Genomic DNA, 23,053 nt, shown 5'->3' with positions numbered 1-23,053 from the left:
AAACCAGGAAGCAATAACACATCACAGGAAAAAGTACAGCTGTGGGGCTCATTTCCACAGGATACTACAGAGAGCAAAAGTGTGCATGTGTTCACAGAGGAATGAGATAAATTCACAGAGAACAGGTCCATTTGGTAGGTATCTCGAAGTCCCTGAACTACTGACAGTTCAGTCACTTACTTGCTATGTTTCTTACATTCTTCCCAATTATTCTCTGATGCCTCAAAGACAAGACTACTTGACTACTGACAGTTGCTGCTTTCATGTCTAAGTCCATGAAAACTGATGGAGCCCATTGCAGGAAACTGGGGAAGGCCTTGAAAGGTTTAAGCTTTCACAATGACCTCAGGAAACTGACAGCCAACATGCAAAGGACACAAGGACTAAGTTTATAAACAGACAGATTCTGGGAAAATCTGATTATTTTCTTCCAACAGTGACTCAGAACACCAAGGACTAGACAAACCCCAGCTTCTGAACTACATGCTCTGCTACCATTTTGCAACTGGGAGTTGTGTTTTTCCACAAGGCATACTAGATTCCCGAGTTCCTTGTTTATAGGCCCACCCTGATAGTTAGCTCCCCTTGCTATTGGGCCCGATAAAATGCCAGAGTAAGACCCTTCTTTCTTCTTTCATACTCTACAGACTTCAATGCTACCAGGGAAATATCTAGCCCTAGACCCCAGAGCGCAGAAATGTTCTAGCCTGGATGAGACCAAGCTATAATACACATACTCTTCTCAGCTTAAAACCAGAAACATGTGTCACTGCAACAAAATTCTGGAAAGTCACTCAGCTGATTATTTCCAGTAATCCTCACTATGACTTTTGAAAACTTGAAAAACCCTCCACAATAGGAATGGTCCTAATCTAAACAACAGACCAAAGGCAACAGTGGCAGCTCTTCTGAAGAAGATCTGAAACATTGAAATAAATCAGTTGTATCATAGAAGCCAAAAGGCAACCTCCAACCAACAGACGAGGGACCAGTTCTTTGAGTGGGGACAACTACAGCCAGTGCTGTAATTGTAAACAAATCCTGGATACGCTCTTCAAGCTGAAAGCTTCAAGAGATGCAGTGAGAAGAAACTTCTCCAAATAGTAAAAACCTTCTACTACACAAACACTTCAGAAACAAGCATAGATTAAATGCTCTGTCAGGCCAGGCAGCCTCTCCTGTAACACACCTTCTTAGCAAGATGAGTGAGGGGCTTAGTTCCAGCCAGATCTGTGAACCAATTGTTTATGGCACTCTGAGAACGTGCTGTCACTAGCCAAAAGTTATCCTTCTGATTCACCTGGGGTTTCCGTCTTCCTGTGTCAGGCAGTGTATTGCACCGCAGCTTTTCTGCGATAATACTGCTAAAATTTGAACTGATCTGGAAAAAAAGAAAAAAAGGACAAATTACATTTCACAGGTCAAAGATCTATTCTATGTGCTTAAAATCTCATTTATCATTCCTACCAGAAGTCTCACCAGTATCAACCTTTGAAACACAAAAAAACTGCCAATAATTTCCTTTGTTATACTTACAAAGAGGAATGCTTCTAGACAACTCATACAATAACCAAGCAGGGACTCAAGCTGAGGAGGATACAACTCTATAAATACTTGTCAAAGCAGACAGAAGGCTTCTCAGACAGACATCAGCCAAGGAAAACAAATATACTATGCTTATTCATTGCTTTCCATCCCAGGTCATTACCAGTCCTCTTGTCAGAGAGGCCAGGAAGTTAACAACTTGATTTTAGAGACTGGAAAAATGGAGTTGAAGCCTGTTATATAACTCCCATGTTTAAATTGCCACACATTTCAAGAAATCTTAGTTCTCTTCTACCACGGCCATAATGTAACCAAACCAATAAAGTTTCACGCTTCTGGTATCCTAGTCTTCTGTTTTAATTACAGAATATAAGGAGTTCTAGATGCTGGTTTAACAAAGACTGCGGTTACAGACCTGCCTCTAAGACGTACAGAGCAAGACAAGAACCTGCTCTCTCAGAGGTGGGACACAGTTCCAAAAGAATACAGAACTTTGATTCTAAAGGGACAAAGGGTTAGGTCCTGAAACACCCATCCCAAAGGGAATGTCTAAAGGTCCCTAAGACCTTTAGGTCTTCAGAATGTCTAAGGTCCCTAAAGGGACCCAGGAATGTCCAGGACCCAGTAGCCTGCCCATATGGCACCAGGCCCTGCCAAACCCCCACACCGTCCTGATGGCTCTCACCTTCGCTGGGTTGAAATTGACATTTTTGGCACTGCCGTGCTCATCCCCAGAGACTGCCGGCTGGTTATTGAAGCCTTGCTTCACGTTCAGAGCAGTCAGCTCATCCTGCGGGGGAAGGACAATCAGCAGGGCCCGGCAAGGCCCATCCACGCCAAACGCCCGCAGCCTCTGTCCCCGCCACGGCGGCTCAGCCAGCATGGGGACAGGGCAAGGCGAGGGTCCGGCGGGGACCAGACAGCCTCCCCCAGGCCCTCGCTGCCAGGCAGCGCCCCAGGCGAGTGCTGGGACACAGGAACCGCGGGTGGCTCGGCCAGGCCCCCCACCCACAACCCGGGGCCACGCCAGGACGAGCCCCTCACGCCCAGCCAACACGAGGACGGAGAGCTCCCTACCCCCACCCCGGGGACTCCCAGCGCACCCCCAGGGCCTCCTCACGGCCAGCCCCGGCACGGCGGCCCGGCACACCGGGTCCCCCCACACCTCCTTCTGCTTAGGGTCCTGCGGATAAACGTCGGGCGGACCAAGGCGCGGGCGCTTGAGCGGACGGTGCTCGTAGCTGAGGACGCCGAAGGCCGCCATCCCAGGCCGGCCGGCGGGCAGAGGCTGCCGGGCCACAACAAGGACCGCCGGGGCCGCCCGCGCCTGCGCCCTGCGCCGGGGCCGCCCGAGCGCCGCCGGAGAGGCCCGAGCGACGCGCCGCTGTCACGGGCGCCGCCGTGGGGAGCCGGAGCGTCCCGAAGCCGGGCCGAGGAAGGACGAAGAGTTCCGAGCGCCGCCGGGGAGGGCCCGAACCTGCGCCGAGCGGAGGCGGAAAGTGTCGAAGATGCACGGGGCGGCCCCAGGGGCACGCGGCGCCCCCTGGCGGACTGGCGGAGGCGCTGCGCCGGCGGCGCGCCGGGCTGAGGTCACGTGACCGCCCCCCTCCCCACCCCTCGGCTGCCTCCATCGTTACCCCCAGGACCGCCCCGCAGCCCACCGCCCCCAACCGCCCCCGCTGCCCGGGACACCGTCCCCCCGACCACACCCCCCTCGCTGCGCCCATGTCCCCGTCACTGCCCCTCTCGCTGGCGCCATCACTGGCCCCCGCGACCACCTCCCGTAACTGCCCCCAACTCCCTACAACTGCCCCCATGAGCCCCTTTGCAACCGTCTCCCCGTAGCTGCCCCCGGGACTGCCCCAGTGACTCCCAGTTCTGCCCAGTTCTCAGGGACCCAGACCAGGACACCCACAGTCAGGCCGTGGGTCAGGATCCCCACACCGGCCCTGCTCCTGGGGGGCAGCCCTGTGGGGGTGAGCCATGGCAGGGCGAGCCGTGGGAACACGGCAGGATGAACCGGGGGGTCCCGGTGGGGCAGGCGGTGGGGCCCGGAGGCATGAGCCGTGGGGCCTGGGCGGGAAGGGTGGCAGGGCCCCAGTGGGATGAGCTGTGGGGCCCCACTGGGGTGAGCCATGGTCCCCGTTGGAGTGACCTGTGGGGCACTGCGTGGGGTGGGCCCCTTGGCGGCGGGCGGTGCCGTGGGGCAGGAAGCGGCGCGGGTGCGGAAGCCGGCAGCCCTGCGCGGTGGGCTGTGTGCGGAGGCTGTTCGCACGCGCCCCACGGCTCACCCCGCCATGGCGGTGCCTGGCGCCTTCCTCGCGCCCTTCCTCCTCCTCCTCTGCAGGCTGGGCCCCTACCTTGCTGCTGCCCGCAGCCCCCCAGGTAAGGGGGCACATGGGCCCCGGGGGGGCGGGAGGCCACAGCGCCCCATGGGTGGGGGGGCTGGGGGATGTCACTCCCCGGTGATGGCAGGCGAGGAGGACAGGACGTGGGGCTGTGTGGGCTGGCGAGCTGTTGGGGCATGCACCAGAGATCCCCCGACCCCTGATGTGCCCCGGGACCCCCAGCACCGACATGGCCCCTTGCAGTGGGGCTGCCGGGAGAGCCGGGCTGTGCCATGGAGCCCCGTTGGGTGTCCTTGCTCCTGCCCCAGCGCTAGAGCACCGCTGGCACCACCGGCCCCGTGGCTGCCGGCCCTGCGTTTCTCGTGCCCCATGGCTCTACTGGCCCCACAGCTCCCAGCCCTGCACTTCTGCCAGCCCTGGGGGCTGCCAGCCCTGCAGGCAGTGCTACCAGGAGGGACCCTGGCCATGGGGGTCCCCCATGGCAGGCCGGGCCGCAGGGCAGTGGCAGGATGCGATGTGCAGATCCTATCGGCCCCGTGCATCAGCCAGGCAGGGTGTCAGCCGGCGGAGCTGCGCCAGCCGCCCTTTCCATCCCGGTCACGTCAGCAGTGCTGCACACAGGCAGGGGGCAGGGGACAGGGGACAGCGGCTCCTCTTTCCACCCGGCACCCTCGCTCCAGCCATCATTTTCCGAGAAAAAATCTACTTCTTGGCTGGCTGTCAGTAAAACACCAGCTTTCCGCGGAAATGCAGACTCTCTGTACCCCTGGATTTCCTGGGCTGGGCTGGGAAGGTGCCCTCCATCTCCACGTGCAGAAACAGCCAGAGCACAGTGCCTGTTTGCTCTGTCACATGACATTACAACCCGGGAAAGCCTGGCTCTGGCTTTCTCCTGTCCCTGCAGTGCTGGCTGATGGGTTTGGACCTCGGAAGGGACCAGGTGTCCCATTGCCTGATCTTTAGGAGGAAAAATCCCATTTTCTGGGAGCCTCCAGGACAACTCTCAGCCGCCAGCAGCTGGTTTAGCACTTGCAAGGGCTCTGCCAGGTGCCTTAGTCCATCAGAAGAGCTCGTCCCGCAACAAGCCGTGCCAGCGGCTGCTGGAGCAGGCTGCGGCACGATGCCCAGCACGGGGACCAGCACTGCCCCAGTGGCCCTGCAGCCCCCAGCCAGCCCAGGATGTGGCCTCCGGCTGCGTGGGCAGGACCGGGGCCAGCACAGCGTGGTGGAAGGAGAGGGCAGAGGAGCCGGCGTGGGTGCCTGGAGCGGCTGCTCGGCCTCCCGGGGCTCGGCAGTGTTTCCTGCAGAGATCAAACCGCTGGGGCTCGGCCCCTGGCCCCGTGGCGGAGGGGCTGCGGTGGAAAGCACAGCCCAGCATAGCCCCCGTCACCCAGACACAGGGACACATGGGCACCTGCAAGCACCCAAAAGGGTAACAGCGAGATGAATTTAGCCAGGATGGAAACATCAGGCACAAATCCTGGAACACCTCCGATTTCCTCATGGGACAAGCGAAATGGGTTGTCAGGGAGGAGTTTCCATTCTGCCCCACAGAGCCAGGGGCTGCAAACAGCAGCCGCGGGGCAACTAAGGGGAGCAGATGGAGGCATTGGGGTGAAAGACCACATCCACAGCATGAGAAGCCAACAGCATGGATGCGGGAGGAACAGCTGCTTGGCCAGCAGTCCTTCGGAGGAAGATGGGCTGCCTGGGCATCACCGGCACGGCATGTGTGAACAGGGTGGTGGAGGCCTGGCATTGCAGGCAGGCTGCACCGCAGCTCCGCCGGGAAGAGCTGGGCTTGTTTGGCTCAGACGGAAGAAGGCAGACGTGAATGTGCAGAGACCCCTGGCATGTGCCATGTCTCCCCGGTGCACCTCCGGGCCCTGGTGCAGCCGCCCACCACCGTGGTGCCCAGCGGTGTCTGTCCCTTGCAGGGGTGGAGTGTGTCCTCTTCAACGAGGAGTACATGACCTGCACATGGGGAAGCAGAGAGACGCTCACGGCCAACTACTCCCTCTACTACTGGTAGGTGCCCCTGCCCCATGGCCAGCCCCACAGCAGGGTGTCCAGCGGTGGGTCCCTGTGTGGGGGCCTACTGCCAGCATTGCTGGTCCCAGCATCAGCCTGCTCCTCTTCCCTGAGCCCAGGGTGAGAGAGGCTCTGTCTCCAGGGCAAGCGGGATGGGATGTGCCAGGGAGAGGGCTTCTGGGAAGGGCTGAGGTCTGTGGGGTCTTGGGGAGCCCCGGTAACCCACTGCAGCACAGGTATGAGAACAGATCCCCCATGGTGGAGTGCAAGCACTACCTGCAGGACCAGGGCGTCAGCATCGGCTGCCGCTTCAACCAAAGCGAGATCATCCAGTTCCAGCCTTTCCACGTCCTCGTCAATGCCAGCCTCGGTGGCAGGACCCTGGAGATCCCCAGCAAGCGCATGGAGCTGCAGGACCTGGGTACGGGGCGTTGGGGGGGCACCCACTCTCCTCTGTGGGACTGCTGTGGGGCAGGAGCAGGGCTGTGGGTCCCCAGGGCTGCCCCATCACCTCCCGGCTGGCAGCAGGGCCACCGGGGTGTGGGGACGGCACTCACCAGGCATCACCTGTGCCTTGCAGTGAAACCGGAGGCACCCGTCAACCTGACCATCCGCAACATGAGCAGCAACCAGCTGCAGCTGACGTGGACTTCCCCGTACCCCAAAGCCCAATGCCTGGAGCACGCCGTCAAGTACAAGAGCAACAAGGACACCAGCTGGACGGTGAGAGCCCCCAAGACACGGCACCCTCCCGCTTGTGCCCGGGGACAAGCTGTGCACCAGCCTCCATGGCAGTGCCGGCCCTCATCGCATGGCCCACGTCTCTCTGCAGGAGCACCGAGTGAAAGGAGACGTCTTCTCCTTCCCCAGTGTGGACTACGAGAAGTACTACACCTTCTATGTGCGCAGCAAGATCAACAGCTACTGCGGCAGCACCCAGCTCTGGAGCGAGTGGAGCGTCCCTGTGGTCTGGGGCAGCAATTCCACCAGCAAGGGTAGGTCCTGGGGGCTGCGGCGGGACAGGGTGGGCTGGGGCATGGTGGGGCTCAGCAGGTGAGGGATGGCCAAGCAAGTGGAAAACCGGCCCAAGGCAGCGGCTGTAGGGGCGAGACCCGTCCGGGTGCCTGGGGCGCAGGCAGTGGCATCAGCCCCTGCGGGCGGAGGCGTGGGCGCTTGAGCGGACGGTGCTCGTAGCTGAGGACGCCGAAGGCCGCCATCCCAGGCCGGCCGGCGGGCAGAGGCTGCCGGGCCACAACAAGGACCGCCGGGGCCGCCCGCGCCTGCGCCCTGCGCCGGGGCCGCCCGAGCGCCGCCGGAGAGGCCCGAGCGACGCGCCGCTGTCACGGGCGCCGCCGTGGGGAGCCGGAGCGTCCCGAAGCCGGGCCGAGGAAGGACGAAGAGTTCCGAGCGCCGCCGGGGAGGGCCCGAACCTGCGCCGAGCGGAGGCGGAAAGTGTCGAAGATGCACGGGGCGGCCCCAGGGGCACGCGGCGCCCCCTGGCGGACTGGCGGAGGCGCTGCGCCGGCGGCGCGCCGGGCTGAGGTCACGTGACCGCCCCCCTCCCCACCCCTCGGCTGCCTCCATCGTTACCCCCAGGACCGCCCCGCAGCCCACCGCCCCCAACCGCCCCCGCTGCCCGGGACACCGTCCCCCCGACCACACCCCCCTCGCTGCGCCCATGTCCCCGTCACTGCCCCTCTCGCTGGCGCCATCACTGGCCCCCGCGACCACCTCCCGTAACTGCCCCCAACTCCCTACAACTGCCCCCATGAGCCCCTTTGCAACCGTCTCCCCGTAGCTGCCCCCGGGACTGCCCCAGTGACTCCCAGTTCTGCCCAGTTCTCAGGGACCCAGACCAGGACACCCACAGTCAGGCCGTGGGTCAGGATCCCCACACCGGCCCTGCTCCTGGGGGGCAGCCCTGTGGGGGTGAGCCATGGCGGGGCGAGCCGTGGGAACACGGCAGGATGAACCGGGGGGTCCCGGTGGGGCAGGCGGTGGGGCCCGGAGGCATGAGCCGTGGGGCCTGGGCGGGAAGGGTGGCAGGGCCCCAGTGGGATGAGCTGTGGGGCCCCACTGGGGTGAGCCATGGTCCCCGTTGGAGTGACCTGTGGGGCACTGCGTGGGGTGGGCCCCTTGGCGGCGGGCGGTGCCGTGGGGCAGGAAGCGGCGCGGGTGCGGAAGCCGGCAGCCCTGCGCGGTGGGCTGTGTGCGGAGGCTGTTCGCACGCGCCCCACGGCTCACCCCGCCATGGCGGTGCCTGGCGCCTTCCTCGCGCCCTTCCTCCTCCTCCTCTGCAGGCTGGGCCCCTACCTTGCTGCTGCCCGCAGCCCCCCAGGTAAGGGGGCACATGGGCCCCGGGGGGGCGGGAGGCCACAGCGCCCCATGGGTGGGGGGGCTGGGGGATGTCACTCCCCGGTGATGGCAGGCGAGGAGGACAGGACGTGGGGCTGTGTGGGCTGGCGAGCTGTTGGGGCATGCACCAGAGATCCCCCGACCCCTGATGTGCCCCGGGACCCCAGCACCGACATGGCCCCTTGCAGTGGGGCTGCCGGGAGAGCCGGGCTGTGCCATGGAGCCCCGTTGGGTGTCCTTGCTCCTGCCCCAGCGCTAGAGCACCGCTGGCACCACCGGCCCCGTGGCTGCCGGCCCTGCGTTTCTCGTGCCCCATGGCTCTACTGGCCCCACAGCTCCCAGCCCTGCACTTCTGCCAGCCCTGGGGGCTGCCAGCCCTGCAGGCAGTGCTACCAGGAGGGACCCTGGCCATGGGGGTCCCCCATGGCAGGCCGGGCCGCAGGGCAGTGGCAGGATGCGATGTGCAGATCCTATCGGCCCCGTGCATCAGCCAGGCAGGGTGTCAGCCGGCGGAGCTGCGCCAGCCGCCCTTTCCATCCCGGTCACGTCAGCAGTGCTGCACACAGGCAGGGGGCAGGGGGCAGGGGACAGGGGACAGCGGCTCCTCTTTCCACCCGGCACCCTCGCTCCAGCCATCATTTTCCGAGAAAAAATCTACTTCTTGGCTGGCTGTCAGTAAAACACCAGCTTTCCGCGGAAATGCAGACTCTCTGTACCCCTGGATTTCCTGGGCTGGGCTGGGAAGGTGCCCTCCATCTCCACGTGCAGAAACAGCCAGAGCACAGTGCCTGTTTGCTCTGTCACATGACATTACAACCCGGGAAAGCCTGGCTCTGGCTTTCTCCTGTCCCTGCAGTGCTGGCTGATGGGTTTGGACCTCGGAAGGGACCAGGTGTCCCATTGCCTGATCTTTAGGAGGAAAAATCCCATTTTCTGGGAGCCTCCAGGACAACTCTCAGCCGCCAGCAGCTGGTTTAGCACTTGCAAGGGCTCTGCCAGGTGCCTTAGTCCATCAGAAGAGCTCGTCCCGCAACAAGCCGTGCCAGCGGCTGCTGGAGCAGGCTGCGGCACGATGCCCAGCACGGGGACCAGCACTGCCCCAGTGGCCCTGCAGCCCCCAGCCAGCCCAGGATGTGGCCTCCGGCTGCGTGGGCAGGACCGGGGCCAGCACAGCGTGGTGGAAGGAGAGGGCAGAGGAGCCGGCGTGGGTGCCTGGAGCGGCTGCTCGGCCTCCCGGGGCTCGGCAGTGTTTCCTGCAGAGATCAAACCGCTGGGGCTCGGCCCCTGGCCCCGTGGCGGAGGGGCTGCGGTGGAAAGCACAGCCCAGCATAGCCCCCGTCACCCAGACACAGGGACACATGGGCACCTGCAAGCACCCAAAAGGGTAACAGCGAGATGAATTTAGCCAGGATGGAAACATCAGGCACAAATCCTGGAACACCTCCGATTTCCTCATGGGACAAGCGAAATGGGTTGTCAGGGAGGAGTTTCCATTCTGCCCCACAGAGCCAGGGGCTGCAAACAGCAGCCGCGGGGCAACTAAGGGGAGCAGATGGAGGCATTGGGGTGAAAGACCACATCCACAGCATGAGAAGCCAACAGCATGGATGCGGGAGGAACAGCTGCTTGGCCAGCAGTCCTTCGGAGGAAGATGGGCTGCCTGGGCATCACCGGCACGGCATGTGTGAACAGGGTGGTGGAGGCCTGGCATTGCAGGCAGGCTGCACCGCAGCTCCGCCGGGAAGAGCTGGGCTTGTTTGGCTCAGACGGAAGAAGGCAGACGTGAATGTGCAGAGACCCCTGGCATGTGCCATGTCTCCCCGGTGCACCTCCGGGCCCTGGTGCAGCCGCCCACCACCGTGGTGCCCAGCGGTGTCTGTCCCTTGCAGGGGTGGAGTGTGTCCTCTTCAACGAGGAGTACATGACCTGCACATGGGGAAGCAGAGAGACGCTCACGGCCAACTACTCCCTCTACTACTGGTAGGTGCCCCTGCCCCATGGCCAGCCCCACAGCAGGGTGTCCAGCGGTGGGTCCCTGTGTGGGGGCCTACTGCCAGCATTGCTGGTCCCAGCATCAGCCTGCTCCTCTTCCCTGAGCCCAGGGTGAGAGAGGCTCTGTCTCCAGGGCAAGCGGGATGGGATGTGCCAGGGAGAGGGCTTCTGGGAAGGGCTGAGGTCTGTGGGGTCTTGGGGAGCCCCGGTAACCCACTGCAGCACAGGTATGAGAACAGATCCCCCATGGTGGAGTGCAAGCACTACCTGCAGGACCAGGGCGTCAGCATCGGCTGCCGCTTCAACCAAAGCGAGATCATCCAGTTCCAGCCTTTCCACGTCCTCGTCAATGCCAGCCTCGGTGGCAGGACCCTGGAGATCCCCAGCAAGCGCATGGAGCTGCAGGACCTGGGTACGGGCGTTGGGGGGCACCCACTCTCCTCTGTGGGACTGCTGTGGGGCAGGAGCAGGGCTGTGGGTCCCCAGGGCTGCCCCATCACCTCCCGGCTGGCAGCAGGGCCACCGGGGTGTGGGGACGGCACTCACCAGGCATCACCTGTGCCTTGCAGTGAAACCGGAGGCACCCGTCAACCTGACCATCCGCAACATGAGCAGCAACCAGCTGCAGCTGACGTGGACTTCCCCGTACCCCAAAGCCCAATGCCTGGAGCACGCCGTCAAGTACAAGAGCAACAAGGACACCAGCTGGACGGTGAGAGCCCCCAAGACACGGCACCCTCCCGCTTGTGCCCGGGGACAAGCTGTGCACCAGCCTCCATGGCAGTGCCGGCCCTCATCGCATGGCCCACGTCTCTCTGCAGGAGCACCGAGTGAAAGGAGACGTCTTCTCCTTCCCCAGTGTGGACTACGAGAAGTACTACACCTTCTATGTGCGCAGCAAGATCAACAGCTACTGCGGCAGCACCCAGCTCTGGAGCGAGTGGAGCGTCCCTGTGGTCTGGGGCAGCAATTCCACCAGCAAGGGTAGGTCCTGGGGGCTGCGGCGGGACAGGGTGGGCTGGGGCATGGTGGGGCTCAGCAGGTGAGGGATGGCCAAGCAAGTGGAAAACCGGCCCAAGGCAGCGGCTGTAGGGGCGAGACCCGTCCGGGTGCCTGGGGCGCAGTCAGCGGCATCAGCCCCTGCGTCCTTTGCACTTCTGAAAGCCAAAGTACCAACCCCCGCCAGTAGCACCTGCTGACTTTTGCCAGGGGTTTCTTACCCCTGGAGGGCTGCTCTGACACAGCCGGCCCAGGACACAGTCACCAGCCAGTTGTGGTGACAGCGTGGCAGAGCTTGGGGATGGGCCCCTTCTCCATCCTCTGCTCCCAGCTGAGCCCTGCCACAGACAATGCTGAGCTCCCATGTCCACCCACGAAGGGCCACTGGCATGCACACCCCACTGCCATGGCAGTGCACTGGCCGGGGATCTGTGTCACCCCAGCTCTTTCCAGGCATGGCGGAGGAGCAGCTGCACTGGTTCTGGATCCACACGGTGTTGATCCCCATTGCCTCCTGCATGATCCTGCTGGTCCTTGTCGTCCTGCTGGTACGCATGGAAAGGTGAGCATGGGGGGTTGGTGGGGTCAGCAGCACTGGGGCTCTTCCCCTCCGACACATCTCTCCTGCACAGGGTGTGGGTCATCCTCATGCCCCGAATCCCCAACCCCAGCAAGAACTTCGACGAGCTCTTCATCACCCACAACGGCAACTTCCAGGTAAGGCGGCTGTGGGCAGCCCTGCCCAGGGCTCACCCCCTGTCCCGTGGGGCTGGGGCTGGGTTGGGTGGTGGCTCCTCTCACCCCACTCTGCTCCCTGGAGGAATGGGCCGGAGTCCCCAAAGACGTCATGGAGAGCTTCAAGCCCAACTACAGCGAGAGCATCTGCTACGTGAGCGAGCTGCCCCCCAAGGACAGTTACGAGCCCCTCTGGCAAAGCAGCAACCATGCACCGTCTGTGACGCCCGGGGCCCCGGCCGCCCCTTGTGAGCACAGCCCCTACAAGAACAGCTACGTGGGAGTGTGATGCACTCCTGCACCCCTGTGCCCCGCACGCTCTGCACGCCCGCTTGCCCAAAACCTCACTGCCCCGTGGGCCTTGCTCCCTGCTCCCACCCTGCCCCTGCCAAATGCCCGGGACCCCCAGCCCTGCCCCCTGCCACGGCCACACTGAGCCCCCCACGACACGGCGGCTGTAACTGCACTGCCGGGTGCTGGGTGCACTGCAGGGTGCTAGGTGAGCTGGATGCAGTGCACAGTGCGCTGGGTGGTGCACGGGGGTGCAGTGCATAGCACCCTGGGTGCACTCTTTGTTGCATTGGGTGCTCTGTGTGATGCATCGGGTGCACTGGGTGCTGCTCTGGGTGCGTTGAGGCACGCTGGGCGCACTGCACGGTGTGCCAGCACCTGCCCTGTCTTTGGGGCGTCCAGGAGGGCAGGGTGACATCCCACCACGAGCCCTGCCGCGTGCAGGATCCCTTGAGGGGTTGCCACGGCAGAGCAGAGCCGTGGGAGGGCGGAAGGGCTCCCACGCTGCCGTCCTGTGGGCTCCCGTGCTGGGCGTGTTGGAGCTGCTGGGGGCTCGCCGACCCCCCTCCCTGCTCTGAGGTGCCCGCAAGCATGCCAGGGATGTGTCCTGGCGAGGGGGCAGCCCAGGGGCCCGACCCTAGCCGATGCCAAGCCCAGCTGCGGCCAAGCAGGCCGGAGCCACCGGCCGACTGACGGGGACACCGGGGCTGAGGAGCACCAAGGGCCAGAGGGGCCAAGCCAGCATGTCACCCCCGGCCCCGAGGGCTGCTGCCCCCGGGGCACCGGGTGAGCCCGGCTGTCCCCCCGGGGCCTCGCCGCTCCTTCGCCTGCGCCCCGGGTTTTCTGCTGCAATAAAGCTCTGCTGCGCTGGGGGCTCGGCCGGGCTCGTCTCGCAGGGTCTGGGGGAAGCGCCGGTGGAGCCCCGCGCCTCGCCCACCTCTGACCTCACAAACGCCGTCCCAGCCCCACCGCCCCGGGCTCGCACCGGCAGCATGTTCCTCTACGTCAAGCACGGGGGTGAGTCCCCTCCCGGCCATCCCACGGGTGCCTGCCCCCCGGGCACGGGGGGGATGCGCCGTGGCCTCGCCGGGCGGCGGGCTCGGCCTCTGGGCTCTGCGGCCGTTGCCAGGGCCGCCGGCTGCCCTCAGCCACCGCCGCTCTCCCTCCAGATGACCAGAGCTTCCTGGCCAACGCCAACTGCGCCGTCCTGCGGCTGCTCTCCTACGTGAGGAGGATGGTGGGGGTCCCCAACACCAGTGAGCCCTGGCTGCGGGGCTGCAGCTCCCCCCCGCCTTGGTGGCAGCAGCAGCACTTCATCCCATCTCCAGTGGGATGCCGCACAGGCTCCACGTGGTGTGGGCACAGCAGTGAGGTGGGAGGTCCCTGGCTCACCACGCCGGCAGCCCACACAACCCCTCCCCGGCTTTTCCAGGCGTCATCGACCTGTGTGACGAGCTGGGCACCCCCAAGCTGCTCTTCCAGGTGACCAGCCTGAACAAGAGGGCCAGCGAGTTCCTCCAGGCACATGGCACCTACTATGTGTGCGGGGTGGAGTTCAGAGCACGTCGTAGGTGTCCAGGCAAGCAGAGTCCCCTGGTCTCTCAGGGTCCTAGCAGTGCACAGGGTGGTGGGGTGCAGCAGGCAGGAGTGACCATGGGGCCGTCCCACAGGGACCGAGGAGGAGCACTGGTGCTGGTCCTTCACGCCCCTCCTGGAGCACCCCAGCCCAGCACTGACAGGTGGGTGAGGGGATGGGGATGGGGAGCAGCCAGGCTGGTGGGCACAGGCATGGGGGCCCAGCGCTGGGGCCAGGGGCCACTACGGGGCCCCCAGACCCATCTCTCTGTTGGCAGAGGCCCTGCAGCTGCAGGGCAAGCATGTGCACAGGAGGCAGACCGGTGCCCCACAGATGCCAGAGGAGAGGAGGACGCCTGACACAGAGACACTGCCCTCCATGGCGCAAGGCCAAGGAGTGGTAAGGGGCTGCCAGTGGCCCCCAGGGCAGCCAGCATGGCCTTGCCCACCTTCACCAAGGCCACTTCTGCCCTGGGGACAGGGGGACACTGTCAGCCACAGGCCAGCCCTGCCCAGGGGACCTTCCCACCCCTGCGGCCTCCAGTGGCTTGTGGTCACACAGCTCACAGCAGGACCTGCCCCATCCCTATGCCTGCTGTCCCCATGCCATGTTGCCCTTGGGCCCCACTGTCCTGTCCCTATGTCTGCTGTCCCCACGCCCTGTCACCCTCATGCCCCACTGCCCCATCCCCATGCCCATCACCCTCATGCCCCACTGCCCCAGCCCTATGCCTGCTGTCCCATGCCCATCACCCTTGTGCCCTGCTATCTGGTCCCCATGTCTGCTGTCCTGACATGTCATCACCTTATGGCCCACTTCCCTGTCCCCACGCCTGCTGTCCCCATGCCCTGTCACCCTCATGCCCCACTGCCCTGTCCACCACCCTCAAGCTCCGTTCCTCTGCCCTTCCATCCCCGTGACCACATCCCTGTACCCCGTTGTCCCCATGCACCTCCACCCCCCTGCTGCAGCCCCCAGCACCATGCCTCTCTGCACAGGGGAAGGCATCGGGGCGAGGCCCAGGCAGAGCAGGGACCGAGGGGACCCGGTGCAAAGCAGCTTCACCTCCAGAGCGTGGCCGGGGCCGGGCCAGCAGGACAGGCGGCGCTGGGTCTCAATAAAGGCTGGGGCCATCCCCACCACGCACTGCCCGGGGCTGTGGCTTTACTGGGGACGGGCAGGGCCCGGACGGGGCGGACGGGCGGCAGACAAGGGAGGGGACGAAGACAGGGAGACACGGGGACAGGGGGACACGGGGACAGACATCCCCCCCGGCCTCGCAGCGACTCCCCAGCGGCGGGCAGATCCGGCCCCGCCCCCTACCCGAGGTGGGCGGGGCCCTCCGCGCTTGACGGACGGGTAACTTTCCACCCCTGCCCACGTGGTGCGCCGAACGTCCGCCCCCTCGCGGCCGATTGGGGGCGCGGCGCCGGAGGCCCCGCCTCCTTGCGGCCGTGATTGGCGGAGACGGAGCGGCGGGCACGCCCCTCGCAGCTCGGGCTGCCGCGGTCCCCCGCTCGGCGCTGCCGGGACGGGGCAGGCAGGACCGGCGCCGGTCACCGGTACTGCGCACAGCACGGCGCGGCGCGGCACAGCACGGGCTCACCATGATCGTGTGTCCCCAGAGTGTGGAGCACCCGCGAGGAAGCCGGTGCCAGCGGCTGCCGGGGCAGGTAGGACCCGCCCCGCCGCCACCGGAGCCCGTACCGGAGCACCGGGCTCGGCCCTACTCGCCGCCACCGGCCCGGCCCGCCTGCGGCACCACCAGGCCAGGGCATTCCCGCCGCCTGTCGGTGGTGCGCGGGGCCGGCGGTGCCGCGCTCTTCCGATGCGGTGGCCGGCGGCCCGGTGCCGGTGCGGAGGCGCCGTCCCTGTCCCCTTTGTGCGGGATGCGGGAGGTGCCGTGCCTCCATCACTGCCAATCAAACTTGTTTTTCTCTCTCCGCCTGCACTGCCCGCGCCGCGCACCGGGGGCGCTGCCGCCGCCCGCACAATGGGGCCCCGGTTACCGGCTGCCGACACAGGGCCCGGCACCGCCGTGGGGACCCCTGCTGCGGGCACTAGCACTTCCCCCCTCCCCTCGAGAACCGGGGCGGGTGGCCGGGCGAGAGGTGGCCGCGTCCCCAGCGAGCATCACCGGCGGAGCCACCGGTACCGGCGGAGCCACCGGTCTCGCCTCACGGAGGGATGGAGCCCTGGGGGTGGCGGGGTTCACACCTCGGAGTCTTGCCTGGCGAGGCGGGGTCCCCCGGCCCCTCTCCCGCGGCTCCCGCCGCTGCCCGGGCTTGCTCCCAGTCGCAGGGCGCAGGACCGGCTGGGCTCCTCCATCCTCCTGCCTGCTTTACATGCAAACTGCTGCCCGGCGATTGGCTGGCCAGGCAGCGCCGGGATATCGTTCCCCCGGCAGCACCTGCCCGGGCAGGGAGGGGGTGAGGCTGGCGGTGAGTACGGGCTCCGGGTGCCTATTGGGGTTCAGGGGGCTCGGACACACGAAAGCCTCCCCGGGGAGGGAGGCAATGCTCCCACTGTTCAGGGATGCGAGTGCGTGCAGGAGAGGAGGAGGAGGAGGGTTATGGCTGGGGAGCGTGTCGAAGGTGGCACTGGGAGCAATGCGAGAGACTGGGGGCACAAGGCCGGGGGGATGTGGCTGGTGGTGCCGGCAGGAGAAACCCTGAGCTGAGCCAGTGCTGTGGGGAGAGTGCAGGAGAGCCCGGCTGGGGGACGAGGGCTCAGGTGGGGGGCTTCCCTGCACATTCCTTCATCATCCCCTGCCTTCATCATCTGCATCCAAGGGTGCTGCCTGGACTCCCGCATGTGAGTGGGAGCCATGACTTTCTGTCTGACAAGGGTTAGTGCCTGCTGCACCCGTGCCTCGGGGCGAGTGGGCTGCGGGTGCAGACCCCGCTGTTGGGTGGGAGGTGTGGCAACAGGCTGTTGGGGCGCAGCAGCTGCCTGGGTGCCTTTTGCACATCCCCACCCTCTGCTCCCACCACCCTCTCAGGAGGGACTGGGGCGGTGTGGCTCAGGGCTGTGCTCGGCTGGGGCACTGGTGCAGGGCTGGGGCGGGCGCCGCTGGCCCCCCCTTGCCGAGTTGCCCATCTGTGTTTTCACCGGTGGGTGCACCCAGTGCCAGCTGTGCCATGCACCTGTGTGCTGTGGGACCTGCTCCCACGCTGTCTCCTTAGGCAGCACGTGGGGAGACCTCTGAGCCCCTCTGTGTGCTCCCAACTGCGTGGCAGGTGCCAGGACATCACTTGCCCCTTGGCTTGCCAGGGCAGAAACCTGGGAGCAGCTCAGCTGGCTCCACAGCTCTCTCCCTGTCCCCGTGCTGGGCGGGAGGGCTCAGTGCTGGCGGTGCAGGGGCCTGGCAGTAAGGCTGATGGGCTGCTCCATTCTGGGAGGTTTTTAATCTGTCACGTTTCTCCTGCTCCAGCCTTGCATTTGCCTCTAAGACTGCAAGGAAACATCACTCCTAGTTTGCTCTTTGCTTCTGCTCACCAGGCAATGCCCTCTCCCAGGCACAACCAGTGTTTCTTGCAGCCTGTCCTCCTGCTAGCAGTGACCCTGCCGAGCAGTGCTCTGCCCAGCTCCCCAGCCCGAGCCCAAGCCCTCCGCGGTGGCTTCTGACCTGATGGTATCCCTCTGGGAGATGGATAGAGGGAGATGGAGAGAGGAGGCCAGCCCCTCGCAGAGCCCGGGCTTGGCTTGGCTGGGCTGCTGCAGCAGGGGCTGCTCCGGGGAGAGCTAAGCAGAGCGCATTCCCTGCAGGTAGTGAAGATGTCCGGCAGCGACTCTGAGCGCCCCCAGTTCCTCTTCGTGAAGGTGCTGGCGAGCCGGGGGCGGCTGGAGGCGGTGACCCAGCAGATGGGCTACCACCCGCAGTACCTCGACAGCTTCCTCAAGACGCAGCACTACCTGATGCACATGGACGGCCCGCTGCCCTTTGACTGCCGGCACTACATCGCCATCATGGTGAGCCCTGCTAGGAGCTACCAGAGGGGATGGAGGGCTCTGCTCGGCCCTGCGAGGCTCCCCCATCTCCCTCCACCAGACAGCCTGTGCCACAGGCTTCTCTGCAGAGGCCAAAATCATAATGTTCTGGAGGTTCGGCAAGAGGTGGGCACAGGGTCCCAGGATACCTATCCCGCCGGCGTGGTGCGGGGATGCTGACGGGCTGCTCTTGCAGGCAGCCGCCCGGCACCAGTGCCGGTACCTGGTGAACCTGCATGTGCTGCAGTTCCTGCGGGCAGGGGGTGATCCCCAGTGGCTGCGCGGCCTCGACTTCATCCCCCCCAAACTCCGCAACCTCAACGAGATCAACAAGATCCTGGCACACCGGCCATGGCTCATCACCAAGGAGCACATTGAGGTATTGTGGGGGGGCTATCATCCAGTGGCAGGGACAGCAGCATCCCCGGGAGGTGCCGGCATCCTGCCCACCTGCCCGTGTCGCATTGCTGGTCTGCCCGTGTCCTGCAGAAGCTGCTGAAAATCAGCGAGTGGAGCTGGTCGCTGGCAGAGCTGGTGCACGCCGTCGTCCTCCTGGCACACTGCCACGCGCTCGCCAGCTTTGTCTTTGGCTGTGGCTGCGAGCAGGACGAGGGGCCAGGGGGCCGAGGCTTGCTGAAGCCCTTGTCGCCCGGGAACCAGTGCTTCTGTGAAGCCACCGCCGGCAACGGCTGCAGCCAGGAGCTGCTGTGCATCAACCGCAAGCGGGTGAGCCCTCGAGGGTGGGTCCGTGGGCGGGAAACGGGGCACAGCTGGGACCGCTGCCCTCACCCCTGAGCCTGTGTCTGTGCAGTCCCTGGACTCCTGCATGGAGCTGGATTCCCTCCGGGAACGTGTGCAGCGGATCCACGTGGAGACCGAGGGCAGGGAGGAGATGAGGCTGCTGCAGCAAGACCGAGAGGAAGGTGAGGGGCAGGGAGTGGACATGGGTGTGCAGGATGGGAGTTTGTATGGCATACCTGGGTGTTGCTCCCCCATGTCTATATTTATATTTTCCATGATGTATGGTTCGGAGAGGGGCTCCTGGGATGCTGGTGGCGGGGAAGAAGGCTGTGGCGCTTCCCAAAGAGGCACAGCAAGGCCCGGCTTTCGACGCCTGCTGCGGCTGGGAACCAGGGCAGCTGAGCATTGCTTTGACCCATCTGTGGGGCTCTCCCCTCTCACAGATACCGATGGGGAAGTCACCAGTGCTGCCAATCTTGCATGCTACATGCAGGACCCTGACTTTGGGTACCAGGACTTTGCCCGGCGTGACGAGGACCAGACGCAGGTATTCAGAGTCCAGGTGAGGTTCCTGCTCTCTCGGTGGGCAGCAGCCCAGGCTGCCACCTCTGCTTTTCTCTCTGCTCCTGGTGGGGAGCGGACGGTTGCGGGCGTGACCACGCAGCCTGGATCTGGTGCAGCTGCTTTTGCAAAATGCCTGAGCGGGGAAGCTCAGCTCTGAGAGGGGACCTGCCCCACTAGGGTTGGGGAGAGGGAGGTGACTGGTGACTGCTGTCCCCAAGGGCTGCTGATTTCTTCACATCACCCTCACAGAGGCAAGGGTCAAAATCATTCAAAAGCTGCCTGATGAGGGATGTTGTGGTTTGTGGCAGAGCTGCCCCCAGAGCAAACCTATTGAATTCTGCTGCGTTCCGAGGTCTCCAGCCTTTCTTCCTGGGAACATACCCCAGGCTCCTTTTTGCAATTGCGAAAGCCTCTTGCTGTGCTCAACAGGATTACTCCTGGGAAGACCATGGTTTCTCACTGGTCAATCGGCTCTACTCTGACATCGGGCATCTCCTGGATGAGAAGTTTCGGATGGTGGATGGTCTGCAAAGCAGTGCTATGGCCAAGCGGCAGGGCTGTGAACCCTCCGTCTTCAAGCGGGGCATCTGGAACTACATCCACTGCATGTTTGGCATTAGGTAGGGAAACCAACCTTGCGGTCCAGGGGAGAAAACTTGAGCTGACCCAGGTGGGAGGAGGGTAGGGCACTTGGGCTGTCTTGCAGATGGGCTTGGAAAAGAGGCGGAGGTGAATTGCCTGCCTGGGTGTTGGGCCAGGCAGGGAAGAGATGCTCAGCTTCTCTGGCCAGGGCAGGGCACTCTGGGGATGGGCTTCAGTGCCTGGTGGCCGCTGCCATGTGTCCCCCTGCCCCATGGCTGTGCTGTGCCCCAGGCAAACCACGGGCGAGGTGCTCCATAGGGATATGGTGCTGGCCGTGACTCGCCCCTGTGCTCCCCACAGGTACGATGACTACGACTACGCAGAAGTGAATCAGCTCCTGGAGCGAATGCTCAAAGTTTACATTAAAACTGTAACCTGCTACCCAGAGAAGACAAACTCAGAAATGTTTGACAGGTTCTGGAAGCAGTTCAAGCACAGTGAAAAGGTGGGACAGCCGGCCCCTGGCTCTGACTCGCTGCGGTGGGGCTGGGAGCGGGCAGGGGCTGCAGACTGGGGTGCTTCGGGCGGTTTATGGGAAACCTTTGAGTCACCAAACCAGTCCAAGGCAGGTGGGAGGGGAAGTAGAAACTGGCTGTTTGTAAGGAGTTGGGCTTAGCATGGCACTGTGGCTGCCTGAACCTCTCTTGCTTCTCCCTTAGGTCCACGTGAACCTGCTCATCCTGGAAGCCCGAATGCAGGCAGAGCTGCTGTATGCATTGCAGGCCATCACCCAGTACATGATCTCCTAGATGGTGGGGAGCTGTGCTGCGGCAGGGCTGGGCAGCACCCTCTCTCCCTGGACTCATGTGTGACCTGTCATGCTGGGATGGACAGCAAGGGATTACTCAGTTTAGTTTACTTGACTATCTTGTTCCTTCCCGCCCACACCCCCCTTGTGGGGCTCACTGAGTGGCCCCGTTACGTGCAATTACCAAACTGTGAGGCAAGTCCGTGCTGCTGAGATATCGGTGTGATGCTGGAGACTTGAACATGTCCAAGGAGGACTGCCAAAGATGCGGGGGGAGAGGGAGGTGGGAGGGGACTGGGGTCGGTTTAGAGGGATGCTCCCCCACTAGCAGAAGCTCCTTGCCTGGCCGCTGCAGGAGCCTCGGCCGCTGCAGGAGCCTCGGCCGCTGCAGGGAGGGCAGAGCGGAGAGCTGGCATCCTCCCCTGTGCTGCAGCAGCTGCCCTGCTTGCAAGCCACCCTTCGGCACCTGGCTTCGTTGGGGTGATGCATCTCGCTTGGGAACAGCATGGGCGGCTCGCAGTTGCGTTGCAATGGCCTGAGTTGTGTGGTCAGGCAGGGAGGAGAGCTGGCTCTGAGCGAGGGCCCTTCTCCAGTCCGGGACGGGAAGGAGATGTGCTTGCTGCCTACGCGTCCTGCCCTTTAGGTCTATGTGCCAAACCCCTCTGGGACGGACAAGCGATGACCCAGGCGAACTCCAAACTGTGAAGCTCTTGCTGGCAGGGCCCCCTTGTGCTCTGCCTTCTCTGACAGCAGAGTGAGAAGGTCTCTGACAGTGTTCAGGCTCTGGAGTTTTCTGCAGGGGACTTTGGGCAGTCCTTGGGGAGCTTGCCCCAAAGCCCTTCCTCTGCCTCCCGTCAGCGGAGGGGCAGGAGGAACAAGGGAGGCTTCCTGTGTTCACGTGGCTTGTATCTCCTTACCACCATGAGAGGGCTGAGGTCCTGTGCCCAGTCACTTGCTCCTTAACAGCATTCTCCTTGAACCTGTGCTGGGGAGGACACCCTGGGCTGTCCCCATTTGAACAGAGGCAGCCCGTACACCAGCCTTGCCCTCTGCTTGGCGGGCAGGAGCATGCACCACTGCTCCCCCCCGGTCCCAGGGCTGCTCCCTGCCTGTGCCGCAGCCCCTGGCTGGGGAGGTGCAAGGGACTCAGCACAGGCTCCAGAGAGCAGCCAGTGCAAGGGGAGCCATGAGGCCACCTGTGATAAGTGGGAGCCTGAAGCAAGGGCAGCTGTTGAGTCAGCCCAGCACACGCTGTTTCAGTTGACCTGTTTACTGCGTAAATGTACGGGGAGAAAACCTTGTGTACGGAAGCTACAGAAAAAGCCTATTTTTGCTATAAATATATTGTTTGACATGGATGCGTGCTTTATTTCTGCCAGATGTTGGGAAGGGGATCCAAACTTACACGGCTGCTTTGAAGGCAGACCTGGCTGACCGCAGCCCCGAGATAGCTCCAGCTCCAGGAAACCCAATGTTCCCAGCCACAGCAGGATCCTGCACTGACAGCTCACTGAGGCTGGACCCATCCTGTTCAGCTCAGCTACGTCCTCTTCCCATGCTCAGATGAGCAACTCCCGCAGCGTTGCATATTCCGTAGGAAAAGAGGGAAGGATTTCAAGGGGCTTTGGTGCTCCGGCAAGGAGGAGGGTGCTGGAGGAAGGAGCTAGCTTCTCCCCTGCCAGGTACCTGGGCACGGGTGGGCGAGGTGTAGGTGCTGCTTCTGCAGCTGAGGAAGAAGCATTTTGCTCGCGCTCATAAGCATCTGACCAGCAAGCAAGGCCAGAAACCAGGACCAGCTCTTTCCCCAGCCACGCTGCAGGTGCCCTCCCTGCTGCATGGGCTGGAGGAACCAGCACTGGGGCTGGGCAGCCCAGCCGTTTGTACTGGGCCAAGCTGGTGCCCGGGCAGTAAAATGCCAGGACAACTGGTGCTGGGCAGTACTGGCTGAGCCAGTACTGGTGCCAGGACAGTGGCACCAGTGCCAGGATGACTGGTGCTGGGACAGCTGCCACCAGGCTTGGCTCAACAGTACTGGGACAGGGACTGCTGTACCGTCATTTAGCCCCAGCAAGGGCTGGGCACGGTCACAGATTGGGGCAGCTGGGTGTCCTGCTCACTGTCAGGCGTAGCACTCTGATTAACCGTCGCAGCCTGGATGCCTGCCAGCCATTTTGCCAACCTTTCCCCTGCCCCTGCAAAAGCAGCTCTGTCCCCTTGCAGGGCTGGGATGAGCCACAGCAGCCAGTTCTCCGCAGGGCTCAGCATTCCTGAAGCAAGCAGCGCATCCACAGCTCTGCGCAGCTCGGCACTGGCTCCCGGCAGGCTGGGGGGGTGGGGATCTGTTCTGTGCAGGAATGGGCCGGAGTCCCCAAAGACGTCATGGAGAGCTTCAAGCCCAACTACAGCGAGAGCATCTGCTACGTGAGCGAGCTGCCCCCCAAGGACAGTTACGAGCCCCTCTGGCAAAGCAGCAACCATGCACCGTCTGTGACGCCC

At 63.7% G+C, this 23,053-nt stretch overlaps 4 protein-coding genes across 11 annotated transcripts in view; 3 read left to right on the top strand and 1 right to left on the bottom strand.

Annotated features, from left to right (window-relative positions):
• The window catches only part of MED12 (mediator complex subunit 12), a 37,853-nt gene extending 34,812 nt beyond the window's left edge, over positions 1-3,041 (bottom strand). For all 3 annotated transcript variants that reach the window (XM_072876757.1, XM_072876758.1, XM_072876756.1), the window contains exons 1-3: positions 2,711-3,041; positions 2,231-2,335; positions 1,190-1,381 (exon numbers count right to left, since the gene is read on the bottom strand). In XM_072876757.1, the coding sequence (XP_072732858.1) occupies positions 1,190-1,381; positions 2,231-2,335; positions 2,711-2,809 (396 nt within the window). In that variant the 5' untranslated portion in view covers positions 2,810-3,041. The remainder of the gene's footprint in view (positions 1-1,189; positions 1,382-2,230; positions 2,336-2,710) is intronic.
• Positions 3,042-3,320: 279 nt separating this feature from the next.
• On the top strand, positions 3,321-13,141 carry IL2RG (interleukin 2 receptor subunit gamma). 4 transcript variants are annotated; one of them, XM_072876990.1, is made up of 13 exons: positions 3,321-3,521; positions 3,893-3,930; positions 5,831-5,921; positions 6,161-6,345; positions 6,505-6,647; positions 6,757-6,919; positions 10,169-10,259; positions 10,499-10,683; positions 10,841-10,983; positions 11,093-11,255; positions 11,724-11,832; positions 11,903-11,987; positions 12,091-13,141. In XM_072876990.1, exons 3-13 carry the CDS (start codon positions 5,863-5,865, stop codon positions 12,292-12,294), a joined length of 1,530 nt encoding a protein of 509 aa, XP_072733091.1. In that variant the 5' UTR covers positions 3,321-3,521; positions 3,893-3,930; positions 5,831-5,862; the 3' UTR covers positions 12,295-13,141. The 4 variants fall into 4 exon arrangements, with proteins under 4 accessions (XP_072733091.1, XP_072733090.1, XP_072733089.1 ...); XM_072876989.1 differs by lacking the exon at positions 3,321-3,521 and having other exon boundaries at positions 3,785-3,930; XM_072876988.1 differs by lacking the exons at positions 3,321-3,521; positions 3,893-3,930 and having other exon boundaries at positions 5,661-5,921.
• A 147-nt stretch (positions 13,142-13,288) lies between these two features.
• C12HXorf65 (chromosome 12 CXorf65 homolog) lies at positions 13,289-15,018 on the top strand. Its single transcript, XM_072876996.1, is given in 6 exon segments — positions 13,289-13,399; positions 13,402-13,552; positions 13,729-13,863; positions 13,967-14,035; positions 14,150-14,271; positions 14,871-15,018. Coding segments are annotated over 6 exon segments (711 nt in total). The 3' UTR covers positions 14,994-15,018.
• A 330-nt stretch (positions 15,019-15,348) lies between these two features.
• On the top strand, positions 15,349-21,905 carry LOC140658492 (sestrin-3-like). 3 transcript variants are annotated; one of them, XM_072876994.1, is made up of 10 exons: positions 15,391-15,545; positions 17,374-17,506; positions 17,641-17,844; positions 18,059-18,241; positions 18,352-18,588; positions 18,674-18,785; positions 19,047-19,165; positions 19,597-19,787; positions 20,110-20,254; positions 20,469-21,905. In XM_072876994.1, the coding sequence occupies exons 2-10, from the start codon at positions 17,504-17,506 to the stop codon at positions 20,556-20,558; spliced, it is 1,284 nt and encodes a 427-aa protein (XP_072733095.1). In that variant the 5' UTR covers positions 15,391-15,545; positions 17,374-17,503; the 3' UTR covers positions 20,559-21,905. The 3 variants fall into 3 exon arrangements, with proteins under 3 accessions (XP_072733094.1, XP_072733093.1, XP_072733095.1); XM_072876993.1 differs by lacking the exon at positions 17,374-17,506 and having other exon boundaries at positions 15,349-15,545; positions 19,047-19,150; XM_072876992.1 differs by lacking the exon at positions 17,374-17,506 and having other exon boundaries at positions 15,350-15,545.
• The last annotated feature ends 1,148 nt before the right edge of the window (positions 21,906-23,053 follow it).

The sequence above is a fragment of the Ciconia boyciana genome, chromosome 12, assembly GCF_034638445.1.
Source record: "Ciconia boyciana chromosome 12, ASM3463844v1, whole genome shotgun sequence".
NCBI lineage: Eukaryota > Metazoa > Chordata > Aves > Ciconiiformes > Ciconiidae > Ciconia > Ciconia boyciana.
Note: the sequence above shows the minus strand (reverse complement) of the source record. Positions and strands in the feature narration are given on the sequence as shown.